Genomic DNA, 19,577 nt, shown 5'->3' on the forward strand with positions numbered 1-19,577 from the left:
ATTGCCCATCCTCTCCATTACTTCATGACTCCTCCCCATTCCTACACAGCACTCAAGATGATTGTGAATACCGGGACCATAATGAAAATACGTAGGGATTCTTCTCCACGCTCAAGAAAAAAAATGATTCTCCTGAGTTTGATGTTCATCATTTCCATGACTTTGTACACTTTTACTACCTACTTATATACCTAACATGACACAGATTTGGGCTGTGTGTAAACTTCACACAAGATAAAACGTATTCATGGGTTCCTCTAAGACTGGCTTCTGCTCATCTTGTGTGAGCTGACACACACACTTCACCTCTTTCACTCTCACTACAGGACAGCATCATACAAATCACCTCACATGGTAGAGTCGTATTGCACAGTAACACAACTTACTGTTTCTCTGCTCATCCTACTCATGGACATGTTCCTCCATGGCATGGCTGCCATAAGCAACGCTACAGAACTACATTTCTACAATGTAGGAAGGCCTCTCCTTGGAGACCAGCCTCACACCCGCCTAAAGCCATCAGCGCCTGCCCAGTACCTACAGCAAAATTTTCCCTCCCGATTGAAGAGGTCCCGCAGAGTGGCCTTGGGGTTGCTAACGGGTGTTAGGGGGCTCCAGGCATGCGCCCTGTTTTCTCTGAACATTCTCAGCACTCATACCACGATTTCAAGCATCCTAAGTTATTTTAGAGCTTTTCATGTCACTGAACTTTAGTTAAAAAAAATTCCTAAAGTTATATTCTTGAGAAGAGAGCTACTTACCTTAACTGCATGAAACCATGGTGGGACAACTCAAAAAACATAAAAATCGCAAAGCACATCTTACCATCCATACTCGGATCCCATCTGCCAAGCAATACACCTGTGCAAAGTCCTCGCTCAGGGCTGTGTTGCCTCCACTGTTTACTGGGGAAAGGAGAGACGATGAGATCATACTCAGTTAATTCGGTTCAGTAGTGCAACCTACACACAAAGTAGCTTCTAAATCTCCCAACACAGAGAAATAGTCTTTCCCCTGAGGCTCATACACCACGGGTGGTACGAGGCTTGGGGGGGGGGGGCGGGGGGGGGATCAATTAAGTCACAAGTACCTGGCACAGGTTCTTTGTGTCACTGCAAACTAACTCTTTTCAAGTGAACATCTGAAATGGACATACTATTAAATGGAGTAAAATATTTAAAGTAAAAATATGAAAGTGAAAAATATTAAAAGTAAAACAGATTATGTGCAGGTAAAAAATAATTACTGACATGAAGAAAGTTCATAGTATAAAGTAAAAAAGACTGTTTTTGAAACCATATAAACACAAAGTTACCTATTTAAAAAGAACATACATATTAAAAACATGATGTGTGTGTGTAAATATATGTATATGTATATACACACACATCTACGATGCATATACAGCTATATATACCACACAAATATGCCCAGGTAAAAAGGCCAGGTAGATACACAGAAAAATGTTAACAGATGCACCCTTCAAATGGTCAGATTATAACTGATAATTATATTAAGCTTTCCTATACTTTATAAGTTTCTACATGAATGGGTAATTTTTTCATGATCAGAAAAATAACAAAGTTGTCTGTTTAATAGAAAGACCTCTGAGGCCCACTCCTTACTTGGCTTGTAAAAACCAGAGGATGATACACCAGAAAAGCGTGAAGCTCTCTGCAGACCCAAGGCACAGTGCGAGGGCTGCTTTCTGTGCAGGTGTGAGGTGCGGGGCTGCACCCCAGGCACTCAAACATAGCACTGAGAAGCTCAAGCAGCTCCGCCCGGCAGGACTCACAAACAGCCCTGGAACACGCAGACCAGCTGTGCTTCCAAAGCCCCAGTGGCAGGTTATTCTGGAAACAACCTGTATTCAGCCAAGTGTTTCTAGTTTCCACATCAGACTGTGAGTTTCGCCCCTGAAATTAGGGATGTGATACAGGAACATAATCTGAAAAGAAGCTGGGAGCTCGCCACCAGCCAGAAACTTTCTCAGCTTTAACTCACAAGGTTTTCATCTATCTCCTGAGAGTTCCCACAGGTAAACAACAAAGACTGCACAGGTCTCTTGCTATAATTTGATCATGAAAACATATATTGGATTTCTTTAAAAACCTGGCAGGTCAAAAAACAAAACAAAACAAAAAACCTGGCAGATCCTCCACTCCCTGGCAGAGACACACTCTTCCATAGAACACTTGTTTTCATAAACCACTCATGCCTCAATATAGGTTTTATCTGAGCAGCTTCTTCAAGGAAATAGTAAAGCTTGGGAAGCAGGATTAATGGAGATGTTTTAGAAATCAGGAAATAAACTCTGCAATGTGAGACCTAAAGACCTCAGTGGCACAGGGCAGCAATGGTCGTCACTGTAATAATTACCATCTGCTCCTCACATCTGCATCATGGAAAGAACACACACCCCGCCAAAGTGCTTGGGAAAAGCCCTATCTCATCCCTAAGTAGGGTCTATAATGTTTCCCCATGAGAGATGATGAAGAGAGAGAGGCCATCCCTCCTGTGGTTCCTGCAGCCTGCTGGCGACACACACACACACGCGCAGCGCGCGCGCGCGCGCGCGCGCGCACGTGAGTAGCAGAAGCATCTCTCTGGGGGGGATGGGAGGAACAGATGGTGGGGAGCTGGCTACCAACCAGGAAGCCTATAAAAGCTACAAGGCTTTAAAGCTAAGAGTGAAGATGTTTCCTTCCTTGGCTATCAGCATACTGAATCACCTAAACAACTCAGAGTTTAACCGGCATCTGTGAGAAGGGTAGAGCTTCCAACTCCCAAGTTTACAGACATAGGTACGAAGGTGCAGAGAGCTCGTTTGATCAACCCGAAGCTGCACAACTTCTAGTTTTTGCCTGAGACTATAACCCAAGTTACAGTCTCCTTCTGTTAAACTTCTGGGCAGTTTTCCACATGAATTTTGGAGAAAGAAGTGACCTGGTTAGGAAACTCAAGGCTACTTGCCATAGAGGACGATCCACTAACTATAAACTAGTCACGAATCTTCTGACTGGCAGAGTAGGACTTAACCAGATGAGGTCTACAGTTGTAGAAATGTTTGTTTTAAAATGTTCACAAAAGATAGGCTTTCTTAAAACTTAGCAACTGGCCTTCAGATCAGAAATATTCCCTGTAGTATAAGTTACCATATTTTTGCAGCTTCTCATATAAGCCTGGAGTACGACACACCAGAGCAGCAAAGGTGGCGTTCACAGCTTGATCAATAGTGGAACCAGCAACTATATCTGTCTTTGGGGCCTGTTTTCTACATGCCTGTATGAATCCTTTGAAAAGTTCTGAAAATGGCCCACAGAAGTTCTGGGCAGGGTCTGACTGTGCAAACTCAAGAAGAAAGTGGTGGCAGGGATCATCGGGGATGTTCTTGACCTGGAAAAAAACAACACATACGTTTAACACAGTCATTCTAACAACAAAGCTCATGGGACACCGACTAAGCCTAAGCAGAAGGACAGTAACCAGACAGATACGTGGGTTTAAAGACAAGGCAAACCTAAATAAAGCACCTAAGAGCATGAACAATAGCGCCACTGCGGAACAGAAGGTACCCGAGGGCCAAGTGCCAGGAGGCATCGGCCCGTGCTGGGAGCTGGTGGGAGAGAGCTCCTAACAGGCTCTGGTGGTAAAGAGAAGCCTCCTGGAGGGTGTGGGCTTTGGGCTGGACCCTGAACACTGAGCAGCTCTGCCCACTGAGGAACAAAATCGTGAGCAGAAATTAGGATTTGGTGGAGATGCTGACCCAGCCTGAGGTGTAGCTGGGGAGTGGTGGGAACTAGAGGCAGAGAGGTAAGGCGAAAGGACACTGGACAGAGCTCAGCCACCACCCTGAGGAGCCCAGACTTCACCCTGTGGGCAACGGGAGCCATGAATGGTTCTTGGCGGCAGGTTAACAAGGTATTCGGTGGTTAAAAACCCCTAGTAGGTCCCAAGGTAACCTTGCACACTGCAAGTGCAGGAAGAGGGCCTGGAGGAAGATGCAGTCAGGGGAGACGGGAGGAGCTGGATGCACCCTGGGAAAGTCCATGGAGTGGCGGCCAACTGGGCAGGAGAAATGAGAACAAGATGGGGAGCCATGGTTCAGCACCAAGGAACACAGGATGCACAGTGACAGCAGCGAGTGGCCAGGGAAGGGACACGTCCTGGCTTGCCACTCCTGACACAGACTACCTAATGGGAGGACAGAGGCACGGGAGTGGAGCCCAAGAAGCACCGGGGCTCCAGACAGAGGTGCAGGGAGGTTCTACACAGGTGTAACAGCACAAGAGAAGGGACAGGATAAAGTGTCGGCAGCTGTGGGACAGGGGAGAGAGCCCGAGGAAAGCCTACTTTCCAGGGAGGAAGGGGATGAGGCCCAGCAAGGAGGCCAGGGTGCAGCTGGAGAAGACAGCGGGCCACAGGGAGCCAGAGCAAGGCAGGGTGTGAGGGAGCCAAACATAACAGAGCCCATGGAAGAGCCCCTGATTCTTGGCTGCCCGAGTGACGTGGCCAAGGGAAGGAGCCAGATCAGAGTGCAGGGCAGAGACGGAGACAGGGGGTACGGAACAGAGACCATAGGCAGACCTGTCCAGCCCAGGCAGGGTGCTGCTGTTCCATGGGGAACAGAAGGTGCAGCATGAACCGTTAACTCAGCAGGTGCTGGGAACACACTCACTGGACCCATCCAGCGACCTAGCCAGATTTCCTGAGCACTTACTGCTCGCTGGGTCTGAACACCACTGCCAACCGGAACGTGCCACATGTGATGCAGATACCACATGAACAAGGGATGGCATGTGCCATCAGAGCACCAACAGCTGAGGGGGGTGAAGATGACGCAAACACAAGGGTTCGTCACTGGGAGCAGGAGCCATCAGCAAACAGACTGCGCTCCAAGGAGAAAGACATAAATACCTCCTTACTATCCTGGTGCAGGTGCGTGGGCCAGCTCACTGCTAATCCCAACTCTGGACTCAACTGATGCCTGAAAACAGGTTTCCACAGCGGAGAGTTCAGGACCAACGCCATTTTTGCTGGAGCCACTGCCATGTCGCCTCCAAACTCTGGAAAGAGAAGGCGGCTGGTGAGAGCCCCATGCTTTCCCTGGGACACTAAGGTTGGTGGGCCAACCAAAAGAAGGTCTCGACTATGTGGGCATCCTGCGGACGTGCAGGGTATCCACCCCCACCTGCCAGCACAGAGCTAGCTGTGCTGCTTCATGGACATGCACCCCAAACGCACCCCCACCAAGAGGGTGCCCGGAAGCGCGGCCCTACTGTGGGACAGCCTGTCACAGGCACCCCTGCAATCCCGGTCAGGTAGATGAAGGGATGTGAGGGCCACCACCAGGGAGTAACTGCAGGCTGGGCACACGTGCTCAATGATGGAGAAGTTTTTGCAATTCATAAACTTACATTTGTTCAAAAAAAAAAAAAAAGAAGAAGAATTAAACACCCACCCACACGTGTTTATGACTAGATAGCAAAGACTATATGGGAATATGTGAAAATGTTAAGTGTTAGCACCAGGAATGGCTCTTCTCCTTGATCTTTCTCCATTATGCAATTTCTGTATTTTCCTTTTACAGACAAAAAATCTCCAGAAATGAAATAAAACATACTAGAAAGTTTCATTCTATAGTTCTTGCTTCTTGGATGTACTTAATAACTAAGTTGAAAAAAATCACTTTAAGACAAAATCCAAAAAAAAACCAAAAAAGACAAAATCCACGTTTCCGTATTTAACATAAGTATTCATGTGATTAAAGGATATACGGTTTATTCTATTTCTGCCTTCTAAATGTCACTAACAAAAAGAGATGACCGTGCTGCTAAAAACCAGCCCCTGCCCAGGCTGCGCTCCAGACAGGGGAGCCTAAGCACCCTCAGGGGTACGTGCCCAAGTGTGCGTCAAGACGCTTCAGGGCAACAGCGCTGAGCAGACGCAGTGCAGGGTCTGGTGCACAGGGCCTGCAAGGGCGCCCTGTACACGCCTCCACCCTGCCCTTGTGTGGAGCCAACGCGCCTGAGACTCACGGTGCGCAGACTTGAGCGCCATGCACTGGGCAGCGAGGCGTCCCATCAGCCGGCAAACGAGCAGCTGTAAATCCAGGGCCCAGGACACGGCCACATCGGGCAGGCCATAGGCGGTGACGGTGAATTTGTAACCCCACTCATTGTTACTGCTGTCAGAGTGAAAGAGGAACTGCAGCCGGGGGCCAGCCTTGAAGATCACTTTCTAGAGACAAGCACAAAAGCCATGAAGTGGAACGCACCGGAGAGGCGCACCCGCAGCAGCAAGCACATCCTTCAAGATTCAATCATTCTATGTTTACACCCGGTCTGCCTTCCAGCCGCACTGTCTCAGCTTGCCCACCCTGCTGAGAGAAGGAGGGATGGACGAAGGAGCAGCTGAAACAGTCCACGATGGCACCGCGTGAAGCAGCAGTTGTGGCAGTTCTGTCACCTGTGGACACCCACCTGTCCACTCCCGCTCATCCAGGAACAGGGCTTGTGTCCCCCTGCTGCTCCCCGCCAAGATCACCAATGGCAGAGTGCACCAACAGCAGGGAGTGGCACTTGGCTCCGTGTCCTGGAGACCTGGCAGGCCTCAAGTGGGCACTGCTGGCCCCCCCACATACTGGGGGCCCCCTGGGCCCGGCCCTTCCACACTAAGGGCCACTACTCCCCCATTCACACTGGGCACTGCAACACAAACCAGGGATTGGTCAATGTTCCTGTAAACAACCAGACAGGAAGTCATTAGACCCCTGGGGCCATCTGGTCTCTGCAGTGACCATTCAAGTTGGCCCCAGAGTGCCCGAGCAGCGAGATGACACATCAAGGGAATGGAGATAAGTAACTGTATCTACGAGACAAGTGGCCGGCAGTCCTGTACGAACCGACATCAGCTCTTCCTTTTACCAAAGTGCGACAGAAATGGTTCCCTCGTGGACCATGCCCCACCCCCGGGGACCAACGGCGAGGAGAGCCAGTGCAGAGGGGCAGGCATCACTGGTGCTGGGCGCACCACTCACCCTGGGCCACTTCTCAGTGCCAACTTTGGTGTCATAGCGTGTTTTCCCGCCTCTAGCGTCAGTGAACTCCAAATAATCGTACCTGGGGAGGCATAATGTCTGTCACTGTCCTCCTCTCGCTTTCACCCACTGTGGCTCAGGGAGAGAACACGTGAGTCTTACCTCTTCTCAGTCTCACAGCGCTCATCAAATTCTACCTCAAAGTAGGTTGCCCCAGGGCTGATGAAGACAGACACCTCATGGCAATTGTTCTCATAGTTGTGGGCAGACTCCTTGGTCCAGGTGTGTAATACCACAGGACACTCCTGCTGCCAAGTGTCTTCATCGAGCTACACACACAAATGAGTCAAGAAGGCAAGCTCCCGTCACTCTGTGTGGGCCACAGAGAAAACCGTGCTTGCATCAGCACTATGGACAGGCAGCCCAGACATGGGACGCAGACGGTCACACGGGCTAGCAGCCGCCCCACTGCTCCGTCTGCATACACAGCTCAATGCACACTGAACCCTTGGCAGGGGACACTGGGCTCCGCAGCACACGACAGGATCCCCAGAGTGAGCTCCTGGTTCTGGCCATGACTGAGCTATTTCTTTAAATCACCACAGTCATGAATTTCCAAATTTCAGTGGAAAAAACACTGAATTTTGGACCCTGGCAAATCTGACCCCATCATCTCCCCTGTCCACTTTGAGTCCTTGCTCTTATACCTTTACAACAACAGGCTTTACAGCTTATGCCCTTTCTATTCCCACACAGTTGTCTGAGACTCAAAGATAGCAAAGAATCTCTGTACCCTGGATCCTTTTAGTTTGTCTTTCGCCATATATTCTCTTTTCTGGACTTCAATCTGGTCATTCGCTACATGGTTTCACACACATTCATGCACCGTAAGAGAAGACAGACCTCCACATGGCTTCCATCCTAACGCTGACCACGCCGGTCAGCTCGGGCTGTCGCTGCCCGGTGCCAGCAAACCCCTGCTAGAACTCGGGGGCTCCCAAGCCAACCTCTCTGGGTCTGCACTGCGCTGTACAGGTCACTCAGACACCCGGGTTACCTTGTCTGGCGCTCCTGTGGGGTCCGCGCAGATCTGCTTTAACAGTTCTGTCAGTGTACTGAACTCTCTCAGGAGTGCACAGTGTGAAATGTCTAAAGTGCAAAAGTCCAGCAGGAAGATCACCTGGGGGGAGATTGACAAGGCACTCAGCATCTGCCTCAGGCTCTGCCTGGGGCCAGAGGTCACCACTTCTCCTCCCGCACAAAGGCTGTCGCCGCATCTTACCAGTTGACGAGCTGCCATCGAAAACACTGAATTACACAGTTTCTCTACAATGGTTTGTCCACTATACTGTGACAAAAGGGATTCCAGAATCACTCTCGTGCTTGCCACAAACTGTCCCACATCTATCAAGACATAAAGACAGTAATTAACATGATAGGTGGTGAAAAACACCACTGGCTTGGTCATCCTCGAGGACAAAACTGGAGAGGGTCCCAGACCAAGGACCATGTGAGAAAGACCTTGGGACCACGAAGGGTCACAGATCGGTTTTCCTCTGGGAGGAAAGGAGTGCAAATCTCTTGGTCTTTGCTACTTTGGGATGAGGCAGAGAGCACAGCCCTTGTGTAGGTGAAGCTGTCGGCTGAGCGGCCCGGTGGCCAGGCTGGGGGCTCCCTGTGCTCACAGGGGCCCGTGTTCAGCGGGCAGCCCACAGGCCGAGCCACAGGAGCCAGGGCTCGGCGCCGTCAGCCGGTGTCACACTACTGAGACTAAATGTGATGGGATTTCCCACCTGTGCAGCTCTCAGAACCTGAGAAAGGTCACAGAACTTTCTGTGGCTTTACCGGACATGAGTATGAGGATTTTCCGGCTCTGAAAAGACCAAAGCAGTGCTCACCTATACTTTAGATTTTATTTTTTTATTTTTTTAAAGATTTTATTTCTTTATTCATAAAAGATACAGAAGAAGAGACAGAAAAGCAGAGACACAGGCAGAGAAGATAAGCAGGCTCCATGCAGGGAGCCCGACATGGGACTCGATCCCGGGTCTCCAGGATTACACCCTGGGCTGAAGGCAGCACTAAACCGCTAAGCCACCTGGGCTGCCCTACCTTAGATTTTAAAAGAAAAGACTTTCTTTTTTTGGATAAGTCGATAGAGCTGGGATGACAGGCTCTAGTGAAGAGTGTGGCATTCCCCTCCACGTGCTGCATCCCCTCGGGCTATGAAGTGACCCGACCTCATGATGAAACTCCTAGGCTGATCACAGTCAGCAGAACACTCTGGGCAAAAACACATGTACAGCTTCCCATTTTAGGAAGAAAAAACATCCCAGAGACATAGAAAAGCAAACCCCATGTGCACCGCATGCACGAGGCATTAAAGGAGAAAGCCACGCCCATACACCTCTCTGTGCTGGTGGGTTCATGACGCCAGGTGCTGACACTCACACTGGTCAATGAGGTGGGCGGCGAGACCCCGGGCTCCCGCGTCGGTGCTCTTCAGCTGCAGGTAGCACCAGGAGAGCAGGCTGCCCTGGACGGCCCAGAACAGGGAGAAGAGCACGGAGCCGGGCTGTCCCTGGGCCCTGGTAAGCAGCAGGAGCTCACACTACGAGGAAGGAGACAGAGAGAGAGCATTTACAGCAAGGCCTTCACAGGATGCAGGCACGGGCTCCTGACCCACAGCCATCCAAGGGAGCGGGGATGGGACGAAGGGATGGAGAGGGCGTGCAGGAGCCCTGTCACCCCCCATGCCCTGGAGGCCTCCCAGATGGCCTGCGCTGCCTGCGTCCTCCTCTTCCACCCCTTGGGGGCTCGTCCCACAGTTACCTCCTCCCTCTTCCACCTGCAAGCCCCCTTTCTCTCTGGCTCCAGCCACAACCACCCCACCTTTAAAGTCCTTCCACATCCTCCGTGACTCTCCCACTATCAGCTTCTCTCTCCTGAAGCTCTCTCCAGAGCCACCTGACCTCGGTGGGAAATTCTTACACAAAAGAACCACGGAATACGTTCCTACCACAATTTCCGCTTAACCGCCCCCACCTGGAAACAATCTAATTACCCCTCCAAAGTAAACCAGGTTCGCCATGGCAGGTGTAGGGAGCCCTGAGTGCCAGCGACAGGTCAGCACGAACAAGCCTCAAAAAGCACCGTGGAGTGCAAACAGCACGTCCCCAAAGACTGTGTACCCTGTGACCCCGTGGACCTGACACCAGGCAAAATCAGCCTGCAATGCAGGAAACACTCGAGAGAACAGGTCCAGATAAATTGGAGGGGTGGCTGCCGCCGGGAGGAAGGAGGGTGAGCTGCAGGCAGGCATGTAGCTAGCCAGGTGGTTCCCTGCACCGTCTGTAGGTCCTACTCTCCTGTACATGAGCTCCATCCCACCAAGACACCTGCGGCTGCTGTGCATTAGCCCTTCCCTCCTGGCCACCCCCCTGCTGCCAGCTTGCTGACCGGTTCCCCAAGGCCACCGCTCCCACCCAGAGCACACAACCTCAGTACCTGACCATGAGATCAGTGGCTCTCCCATCACTGTGCTTCCCGAAACTCCTTTTTCCTGAGACTTGCGGCTCCCAGGAAGCCTTGCTGCCCTCCTGCCTTTCCAGTGAGATGGTCCTCGGATGCCCACAGGTGAGGAGGGGCCCCAGCTGTGGCTTCGAATCTTAGCCGGTGGTCAGTAGCTGCCAGACGCGTAGCACTGAGTCCACTCTTGAGCACCCAGAGCTCCCGCCACCTGGAGGCCCCCAGAGCCGCCAAGTCAGCCTATCTCAAGTTGGCCCACAGTCATCCTCCTCTGCAAACACCCGGCTCTCCCCGTCTTGTCACTGGCCTTATGCACACGTGCAAGTACGGGAGGTGGCCTAAATACAGATGGGGCTAATGGGACATAGAGTTTCAAAGAAGATAGAGATGGAACAGTATGGAGACAAGACCGGATGCAAAGTCACTAGAGCCCTGAGTGACAGCAGCCATAGAGCACTCCGCACAAGTGAAGCTGATGCAGCACGGCACCCTAAAGGACGCGGGTGTTACGGTGGGACAGAGACCACCCTGGACTGAAAGCCATATGAAGTGGCCAGCCTGTAGGGTGACCCTGGCAAACGACACGCTGGTGCACTCAAAGATGTCTCTCCAAGAGCAAAGTAGCCAGAATGAATGAAACTGTGTCTCTGGTGGCACCTGAAAGCAGGAAAGCACTAAAACCAAGACCAAGACTCAAATAAAGTTCAGCCACAGGAAAAGTTCTGTCCTCCAAAGCCTCAAGGGTGTCGTCTGTCCCCATGTCACACATCCCCTGGCCACGGGGGTCCTGTCCTGTCAGAGTCCCGGGCATGTGCGCTAGAACACAGACCCCTAATCCCATCTCCAGAAGTTCTACACCAGGAGCCCGGGCCGGGCCCTTGAAACCCAAATTTCTGTCCAAATACACCAGCTGATTTGGATCCAGATGACACATGGACTACATCTTGAGAAACAATCCTTCATGTTAAAAAGAATAAAGTAACAATTTGGAAATCTCATTACCACAGAAGAAAAGACACCATCTCTCCAGACTTGATTTACCTGAGGATTTACTAAGCAATCTTACACTTTCCTCAGAACTCATACCACAGACACACGCCCAAACGTCGGGCTCCGTAGCCATACCACAGACCCCCTCGTCTTCCGCACAGAAGTCTCCACGAGCGTCCACACATCTACTGCTCACTGGTGACCACAGAACAGGCCAGCGTGCCTCACTCGCCACCAGAGCGGGAGAGGAGCCGCGGTAGGCTGAGGAGCATCAGTGCCCATCCGTCACGGCTGTGGGGACAAAGCTACATCCACACTGTGACTGATCACCAGACCACGAGGTGAAGGAGGAAGGACGGAAGCAGAGCTGCCCCCAGTTACCTCTCGAGCAGCAACGGACAGGAGGGTGCTCATGACGGCCAGAACTTCGCTGCTGTTCATGTCAGCCAGGTCACCTTTCTCAGGCAAGAGCAGAAGACCACCTGGATCCTTGTCACTGCAAGTACACACATCTGTCAGGACACCTTGTTCAGGGAGGCGTTTTCACACTTTTACCTCAAAAAAAGTTATTTTTTATTCCAAAAAAGAACCTAGAGCAGGATTTCAGTGCCAGTTCTCAGGAAGGTGAGGGGTCTGGGTCAGGAAAAGGCCACATCCCAGCAGGGTCTATGCCACCCTCTGTCCCCATGTCCCTAATAAGCAAAGCCCGTAAACCCTCAAGTCCTAGGAGGAGATTCTGAGAAGTCAATCTGATGAACCTTGACTGCCAGCAAGACGTCATGCTGGCTAACATGACAACCCAGGCTGAACCTCCTCTGTCTCCAAACGCCCTCCACAAGAGCTCCGCAGCTCTCTCTCAGCCGTCAACCCACAAGTCCAAGCACCCTTCAACAGCCCTCACATGGCCCTCCAGTCTGCTCTTGCACCAGCTACAGGCAGAGGTGCAGACAGTAGCCTGGGCAATTAGTTCCCTCCTTCTTCAAGAACCTATTCCTGCGGTACCACAGCCTACATGCCCATTGGCTGCTTTGCTAGCCAGAGCTCGTACAAATCTCCAAGTCAGCCCCTTTCCTTCCTTTGCTCGACTACCCTTCTGTGCATCTGGGTTTTCAGACCTGGGTAGAGGACTGCAACTCCTCTGGCTTCAGTTTGTGTCTTCAGACATCACTTAGAATCTGAAGTGCTCAGAGATCCTCAGCGAGTTCTATTCCAAACGGTCTCATGAGGACTGGGACTTGAATTAAACTCCTGACAAGATTATTTTAGTTCTAGTCATCGCTGTGACTGGTGGTAGCTCACTCTAGAAACCTGGCTGAGCAAACAGGAGGGACAGCTAAAGAAAACTCTGCAAAGATCTGAGCTATTACACAACCTAAAACAACGATGAACTTACCTAAAATAGGTGCATAGTGACTGGAAAGTGAGCTGCTGGGACTGCTTGTGTTCCTGCTCGGTGACATTCTTCTAGAAAACAAGGAAGAGCATGATCAGGGGATCTGCTCCACAACACTCCAGAGAGTGGGGCAGCACGCACTGGCCACTGTTCCCAAGTGAGAGGAAAGCTGGAGTGGGCACATGCTTCATGGCGCTAGCTAAGAGCAGCCTGGTGCTCGGTGGGAGCACCCGTCTAAACAAGGCATCAGGTTGACTTCTGTTCACTGCCAAAGCTAACATTTCCAAGCTTTCCTGCTGGAAATCTTGATGCCAACGCTAAGATGTGTGCTTTCCGTCACTGGGTATGGTGTCGCAAGAGGAAAGGGCAGGGGTGTTTCTTGTGAGTTTTCTCTTGGTTTTTAAATAGATCAAAGCTTTCCCTCCACAAGCCAGAGCAGCCTGTGAGGACAGTTAACAGGAATCACATTCTGACAAGGCTACTGGGCTACTAGAGGGCACTTTCTGAATTCCATGAATGCACTGAACATGAACTGTTAGGTAAGGTGGTGGATTTCCAGAGACCTGAGCCCCGGGGCCCATCTGCATAGCTGTTCAGTCATCAGCATGAATCGGGAGGACCCTGACCACTGCCATCAGCAGGGAGAGGCCAGGGAAAGTGACAGGGCTTCTCCACTAACAGAAGCGTCACATGAGAGGCTATATGTCCATTCCTTTTCTGTGTGGAACACATGCTAGCCAAACCTATCATAGCTCAGCAGCCTGGTAAACAAGTCCGATGGAGTCCCACCCATAGTCCAGGGCACGGGCAGGCCACTGATGCTGTCCAACATCATGGCTCCATGTGAAAACTGATCCTCCAGGCTGATGTACAAACCCTGCAGAGCACTGAAAACCCCCCAAGATCCTTCCTCCTCTCAGGAACCACCTGCAATCACTTGCCCCATCATGATTCTCCTCTAAAAGTGGAATGCATCTTGGGCAGCCCTGGTGGCTCAGCAGTTTAGTGCTGCCTTCAGCCCTGGAGACCTGGGATCGAGTCCCACGTTGGGCTCCCTGCTCAGTGAGGAGTCTGCTTCTCCCTCTGCCTGTGTCTCTGCCTGTCTCTCTCTCTCTGTGTGTGTCTCTCATGAATAAATAAAATCTTAAAAAAAAAAAAAGTGGAACACATCTGCGTTTTTTTCCTTGTGGCAGGTGTCCCCAGCTGGGCTGTAGGCCTCGGGCACCAGAGGCCACATTTTATGCTATTGATCCCTCCTTTATTTCTTTCTACACATCCCACAGATCACTTTATTACACTTGTTAATTAGCTGTTGCATTTAGAAATGATTTTTCTTTTTTTTTTAGAAATGCTTTTTAAAAATGCTGTATCTAGTTTTCTTCATCAAACTCTTACCAGTAATTCAACTGCTGGCTTGTCTACAGACAATAAAAAATAATCTATAACTGTATCACCTATAAAGAATTATTTCTTTTATCATTTCCAACTGGTATGTTTAAAATTTCTCTTCCTTGAGGCGCCTGGGTAGCCCAGTTGGTTGAGCCTGCTTTCAACTCAGGTTCATGATCTCAGGGTCCTGGGCAGCCCTGGTGGCTCAGCAGTTTAGTGCCGCCTTCAGCCCAGGGTCTGGTCCTAGAGAACCGGGATCAAGTCCCACGTCAGGCTCCCTGCTCAGTGGGGAGTCTGCTTCTCCCTCTCCTCCCCACTTGTGCTTTCTCCTACCATCTGTTTTTTTAAAAATTTCTTTTCCTTGTCCTACCGCACTGGCCAGACCCTCTAATATGACATCATGGAGAAGCAGCGGCCAGTAAAAATCCTGTCTGCTTCCTCATTTTGAAAGAGATGCTTCTAGTGGCCCACTCACCCAGTATATAATTTATTAAAGTTCTGGGGTTCATGTCCTCTACCGGTTGAGGGAGTCCCTTTCTTTCTGTTTTGGGTTTGCTAATGGTTTTACAGTTCTAATCACCCACAGAATTTAATCTTATTTAAATGTTTTATTTACTGACATAACTTCTTCCTCTGACTTCATTTACTAATTTTTAACCTTAAACCACCCTTGTGTTCCTAGGGTAAATTCAACTCTGTCAGGACTTTGTATTTTACTGAAGTGGTTTACTAATATTTTGTTAGTTTTTTCTAACTATGTTTACAAGTAAGACTGGCCTGTAATTCTGCTTCCTTGCTACTCTTTATGTTTCCCTGTGTTGCACCATCACTGGAACGCCGGGAACTCTGAATCTCCCTGACCTAGAAGTTTTCAGTGTGGTTTAGTGAGAGAAATTTTTAAGTTTTTATTTTTATTTTATTTTTTTAAATAATTTGAGAGATAAAGAGAAACAGAGAACACACGTACCCAAATGCATGGAGGGGGAGGGCAGGGAGAGGCACAACCAGACTCCAGGCTGAGCACAGAGCCCAACCGCAGAGAAAATTCTCCTTGTCTTACATTATCATTAATTATCTTTTTCCATGTATCCCACTCATTTTTCACACAGAAATACTGCCTTCCGAATGAAAACCCTGGATCTTTGTTCAGGCTAATCCACTTGGTAACATAATGCTTATAAATACTGAAAGCATATTTTACCGCCACTACTAATGTCTGAGTGATGAGGAGACGGTGTCTGCAAGGGCTGCATTTCATGACAGATATAATCTGAAATATTTATGAAAAGGTCAGGGATGGACTCTGAAATAATATTGGGGGAAGGGCAGGGAGAGCGTGGAAGACCCAGATCACAGATGAACAAGATTAGCCCAAGTTTACAATCTAAGTGATGGGTACACATAGGGCAGGAGGTATTGTATTTACTCTAGTTTTGTATTTTAGATTTCCCCACAATAAAAGATGAAAATGTTAAAAAGAATGCTTGTTGCAGGCAAATCACTAAAAGGGTGGAGACTGCACCCCGCTGTGGGAGCACAGGCTCTGACCTGCCGTCCCCTCCTGCAGGGTGGTACTAGGTCCTCAGGGGTCTGTGTCCCACACTGCTCCACACATAGTGAGTATTACATACACACTGGAAAACTGAAACTGAGGAGATACTTAGAGAAAATGAAGATGACTAATACATGTCATCCCCCAGACTTGTGATGCAAATGGTTACCATCATGGTGAAGAGATGGCTCCTCCGGCTCTGTCGATCAGGAAAAAAGACGGCAGCCCCACTGAGAAGGGTGTTCCTGACTTCTTGTTTTAATGTTTCCATGGGCACAGAGTCTCCGTCCACCCTATCCACCACTGAGGAAAATGAATAATGGACTCAGCTTTAATATTTCCCATCTACTCACTTTCAACACACACACGTGCTTTAAGTTGCCCACAAACTCCCTACTCCCTGTCGTGCAGAGAATGGTACCTCTGCACGGCAAGGCGGTATCAGGAAACCACACTCAACTAACACAGCAACCACACGTGCCAGGTTTCCTCTCATTATTTCCCTGTCCCTTTGAGACATGACCCAGCACAGCCCTGAAAGTGCTGTCACGTGGCCAGGTGTGTGATCCCTGCTCATCCTTACCCTCTGCCCTCCACCCAGCCCAGTGTCTTCACAACAGTCAATACTCTCTGGGTGACACACCCGTGTGTCAGAACCCAGGAGATAGAGTCATTAACGAGTGAATTCTCGGACAACTCAAAACAAGATTCAAAAAGACACTCATTTCCCAAACCAGGGATCCCTCTCCTGGGTCTGTGTGATCACAGGACCTCTGTTCTCACAGCAAGAGGCCTGGAAGGCTGCCAGCACACAGTCTCATTCAAGAAGCCCAGTCCCTACCGTCGCATAAGTGTGCGTGGAGTTCCTTGGCAGCCCCCGCCCCTCCAGGGCTCTGCCGGGGAGCCTTGGCCTCCTCGGGGGTGGCTGGCCCGTCTCTCTGCAGCACTGACAAGCAGCTCTGCAGGAGCCGCAGAAGCAGGGTCTGGGCACAGATGCATTCTTCCCTCGGGCTACAAAGACAAAGGGTATCAGAGGGCAAAGAGGCAGGCTGCTTTTACCCTCCCAAGCCAGCAGCTAAGAGGGCTCTCCTCCACATGTCAGCACCGTACAAACAATGCCAACAAGAGGAAGAGAGGCAGGATGCAAAAAAGGACATCTTGGTAGGTAGAGTCTGAACACACAGACCTGACGGCCTCTGTCCACAGTGGGGCAGAGACACGCATTTCTGACCCTATGTCCTCATCTATAAAATGAGGGTACTATCACAATCCCTGACCTGCTTTCCCCACCAGGTTGTGATGGGAATCAGATGACAAAATGTTTGCAGAAACACTGCCCAAAGTACATTACAGAAACGTGAGCTGTTACCTTTAATAATAACCAATTCTTTCAAATGAAAACAATATAAACTAGTGAGAAGTCTAAAAATCTTGGAAGAAAAAACTACCTATGTAGAATGTAAAACAGTATTTTCACTTTTGTTTATATGATTATCACCTTATAACAAATTCTGACCTACTTTTGCTTTAATTTACTATAAAAATTCCAGAAGATCTGCAAATCAAGACCCGCGAAGTCCAGAAAAGATTTATATTTTAAGCCACTTTCCTTCTGCTGCACCTAAAAAATTAGAAAAAACAGAAAAAATACAATGAAAAATGCACTCAGAGAAATACTGTAATGGCTCATCTACTCCTCGATGTGACCGGGTGAGGCAGCGCCACACATGCAGAATTCCCATTAGCCAGTACTAACGCTTCCCAACTCAGGAGCACCTGAACAACTACTCCTGGTGTGAAACTTTCCACAAGACCTGTGTGTGTGTGTGTGCACGCGCGCACGCACGCGCACACATATATGTAAGAACACATGTGTAAATGTATGCACACACACACATACCCAGGAAGGCTCCCTGACCACCATACCCAGAGTGCCAGTGAGATTACACAGCATGCACTCTGACCCCTGGCTGCATGAGTCCTGCTCCAGCGTACCCGCAGCTCCAAACATCCCCACCACTAGCTCATTTATGTGTTCTGCTGCCACCGGAGAACTTGAATAACCGACCAAGCACACCAAAGGTAAACTGAGTCACAGCCCCCAAACACACCCTGACGAGTGCCAGAGGTTAAGTCGTGTTCTTCACGGTGACAATGGCAAGAAGCTTCCCTGGAGCAATTGATCACTGTGTTTTCATGAGTGACTCTACAAGTCAGCATCAGAAACAACTGGTTTTAAATCCTGACATTTTGGTACCTTTATTGAACAAACCATTCACCTGCATTTCAGAAATAATTCTCCTAGTACTTAAAGGAGACAGGAATCCCATAAACTTGCTTTGTGGGATCCCTGGGTGGCGCAGCGGTTTGGCGCCTGCCTTTGGCCCAGGGCGCAATCCTGGAGACCCGGGATCGAATCCCACATCGGGCTCCCGGGGCATGGAGCCTGCTTTTCCCTCTGCCTGTGTCTCTGCCTCTCTCTCTCTCTGTAACTATCATAAATAAATAAAAATTAAAAAAAAATAAAAATAAAAAAATAAACTTGCTTTGTGTCCCTAGTCTACCTCTGGCAATCACAGCTGGGGTCTCTATGGTTGTCTGTAGTCTATTGTAGGAAGCCTCCCAGGGACACCATATGCCTTCATTGGTCCTTGATTCACTGACCCCCTTGGTGGCCAGCACCTCACTCCCCTGCTCTTCCAACATCATCACAGCAGCACGACGTTCACACCGCATGCTTCAAAAGGCCAGCTTTCACCGGTGGCTGTTTATTCCCTCAATGCCACCATTAGTTTTCCCCAAAGAACAAGGTTCAATAACTGAGGAAAAAAATAAATAACTGAGGAAACACTACCAGGTCATGGGCAAGCTGCTGAGTGAACTGAAGCGTCCTGAGGAGTAGCGTGGTCCCGCAGACACTCTCCTCCCCATCCTTTCTGCAGTGGGCACAGACAATGTGCTGCTCCGCTTCCACTCGCATTGGCCGGACATACCCGCTGATGCTGAGACCTTGCACTCCCAAGCGCTCTGCCGACTCCTGACGGGTGCAGAGGAACTTCACCATCAAATACTAGGGAGGACAGAGAGATTTAAGGAGGACTCAGAAGCTGGAATACGAATGGAAGAGAGATAAACGCCCTCTGGGAAGGTCCCCTGAGGACTTTAATAATTAGGTTCCACTCTCCCTAGCAGGGGGCACAAAACAGAAACCCAACATCTCAACAAACAGAAAAAAAAAGTCGTGCTGAATCATGTCAGGCTTTGGGAAAGATCACAACAGGAAAAACAGCATTACTCCCTCTTCACGGCATAGGGTAAGACAGGATGAATCAGAGACATACATCTGCTCTGTGGCCCAGTCATTTTGAAACAGAAACCAGGTATGTGGTAAAAACAGTCGACAAATGCCCTAAGGAAGCCCCCAACTAATATACAATACAACAATACAGTAATACAACCATAGCCCAGGACACAGACTTGTCCGCTCAAAGCCAAAACCATTTTAAAGCCCGACTTCCGTGCAAACTCTCTGCGTCTTGCAGTAGAAGCTCCTTTGTCAAGAGCCATTCAGACTCCACTACTCGAAGGTATAAATATTTACTGAACACCTACTACATATGAGCCCTAAAGATAGTTCTTATTTCTCTTATACTGAAGCTTCTAAGATTTACACTAAGGGTTAAAAA

The 19,577-nt window shown here is 49.6% G+C and overlaps 1 protein-coding gene across 4 annotated transcripts in view; it reads right to left on the reverse strand.

Annotated features, from left to right (window-relative positions):
* The window catches only part of ZZEF1 (zinc finger ZZ-type and EF-hand domain containing 1), a 101,311-nt gene that overhangs the window by 41,265 nt on the left and 40,469 nt on the right, over window positions 1–19,577 (reverse strand). For 3 of the 4 annotated variants that reach the window (XM_025461943.3, XM_049110057.1, XM_025461945.3), the window contains 15 exons: window positions 18,746–18,961; window positions 17,412–17,512; window positions 16,733–16,902; window positions 16,061–16,194; window positions 12,951–13,021; window positions 11,939–12,053; window positions 9,491–9,650; window positions 8,322–8,443; window positions 8,097–8,219; window positions 7,202–7,368; window positions 7,040–7,121; window positions 6,039–6,240; window positions 4,918–5,066; window positions 3,156–3,396; window positions 826–905 (listed from right to left, as the gene is read on the reverse strand). In XM_025461943.3, the coding sequence (XP_025317728.1) occupies window positions 826–905; window positions 3,156–3,396; window positions 4,918–5,066; window positions 6,039–6,240; window positions 7,040–7,121; window positions 7,202–7,368; window positions 8,097–8,219; window positions 8,322–8,443; window positions 9,491–9,650; window positions 11,939–12,053; window positions 12,951–13,021; window positions 16,061–16,194; window positions 16,733–16,902; window positions 17,412–17,512; window positions 18,746–18,961 (2,133 nt within the window). The remainder of the gene's footprint in view (window positions 1–825; window positions 906–3,155; window positions 3,397–4,917; window positions 5,067–6,038; window positions 6,241–7,039; window positions 7,122–7,201; window positions 7,369–8,096; window positions 8,220–8,321; window positions 8,444–9,490; window positions 9,651–11,938; window positions 12,054–12,950; window positions 13,022–16,060; window positions 16,195–16,732; window positions 16,903–17,411; window positions 17,513–18,745; window positions 18,962–19,577) is intronic. The other variant, XM_025461944.3, reaches the window with a different exon arrangement.

Source organism: Canis lupus, chromosome 5, assembly GCF_003254725.2.
Source record: "Canis lupus dingo isolate Sandy chromosome 5, ASM325472v2, whole genome shotgun sequence".
Classification (NCBI taxonomy): Eukaryota; Metazoa; Chordata; class Mammalia; order Carnivora; family Canidae; genus Canis; species Canis lupus.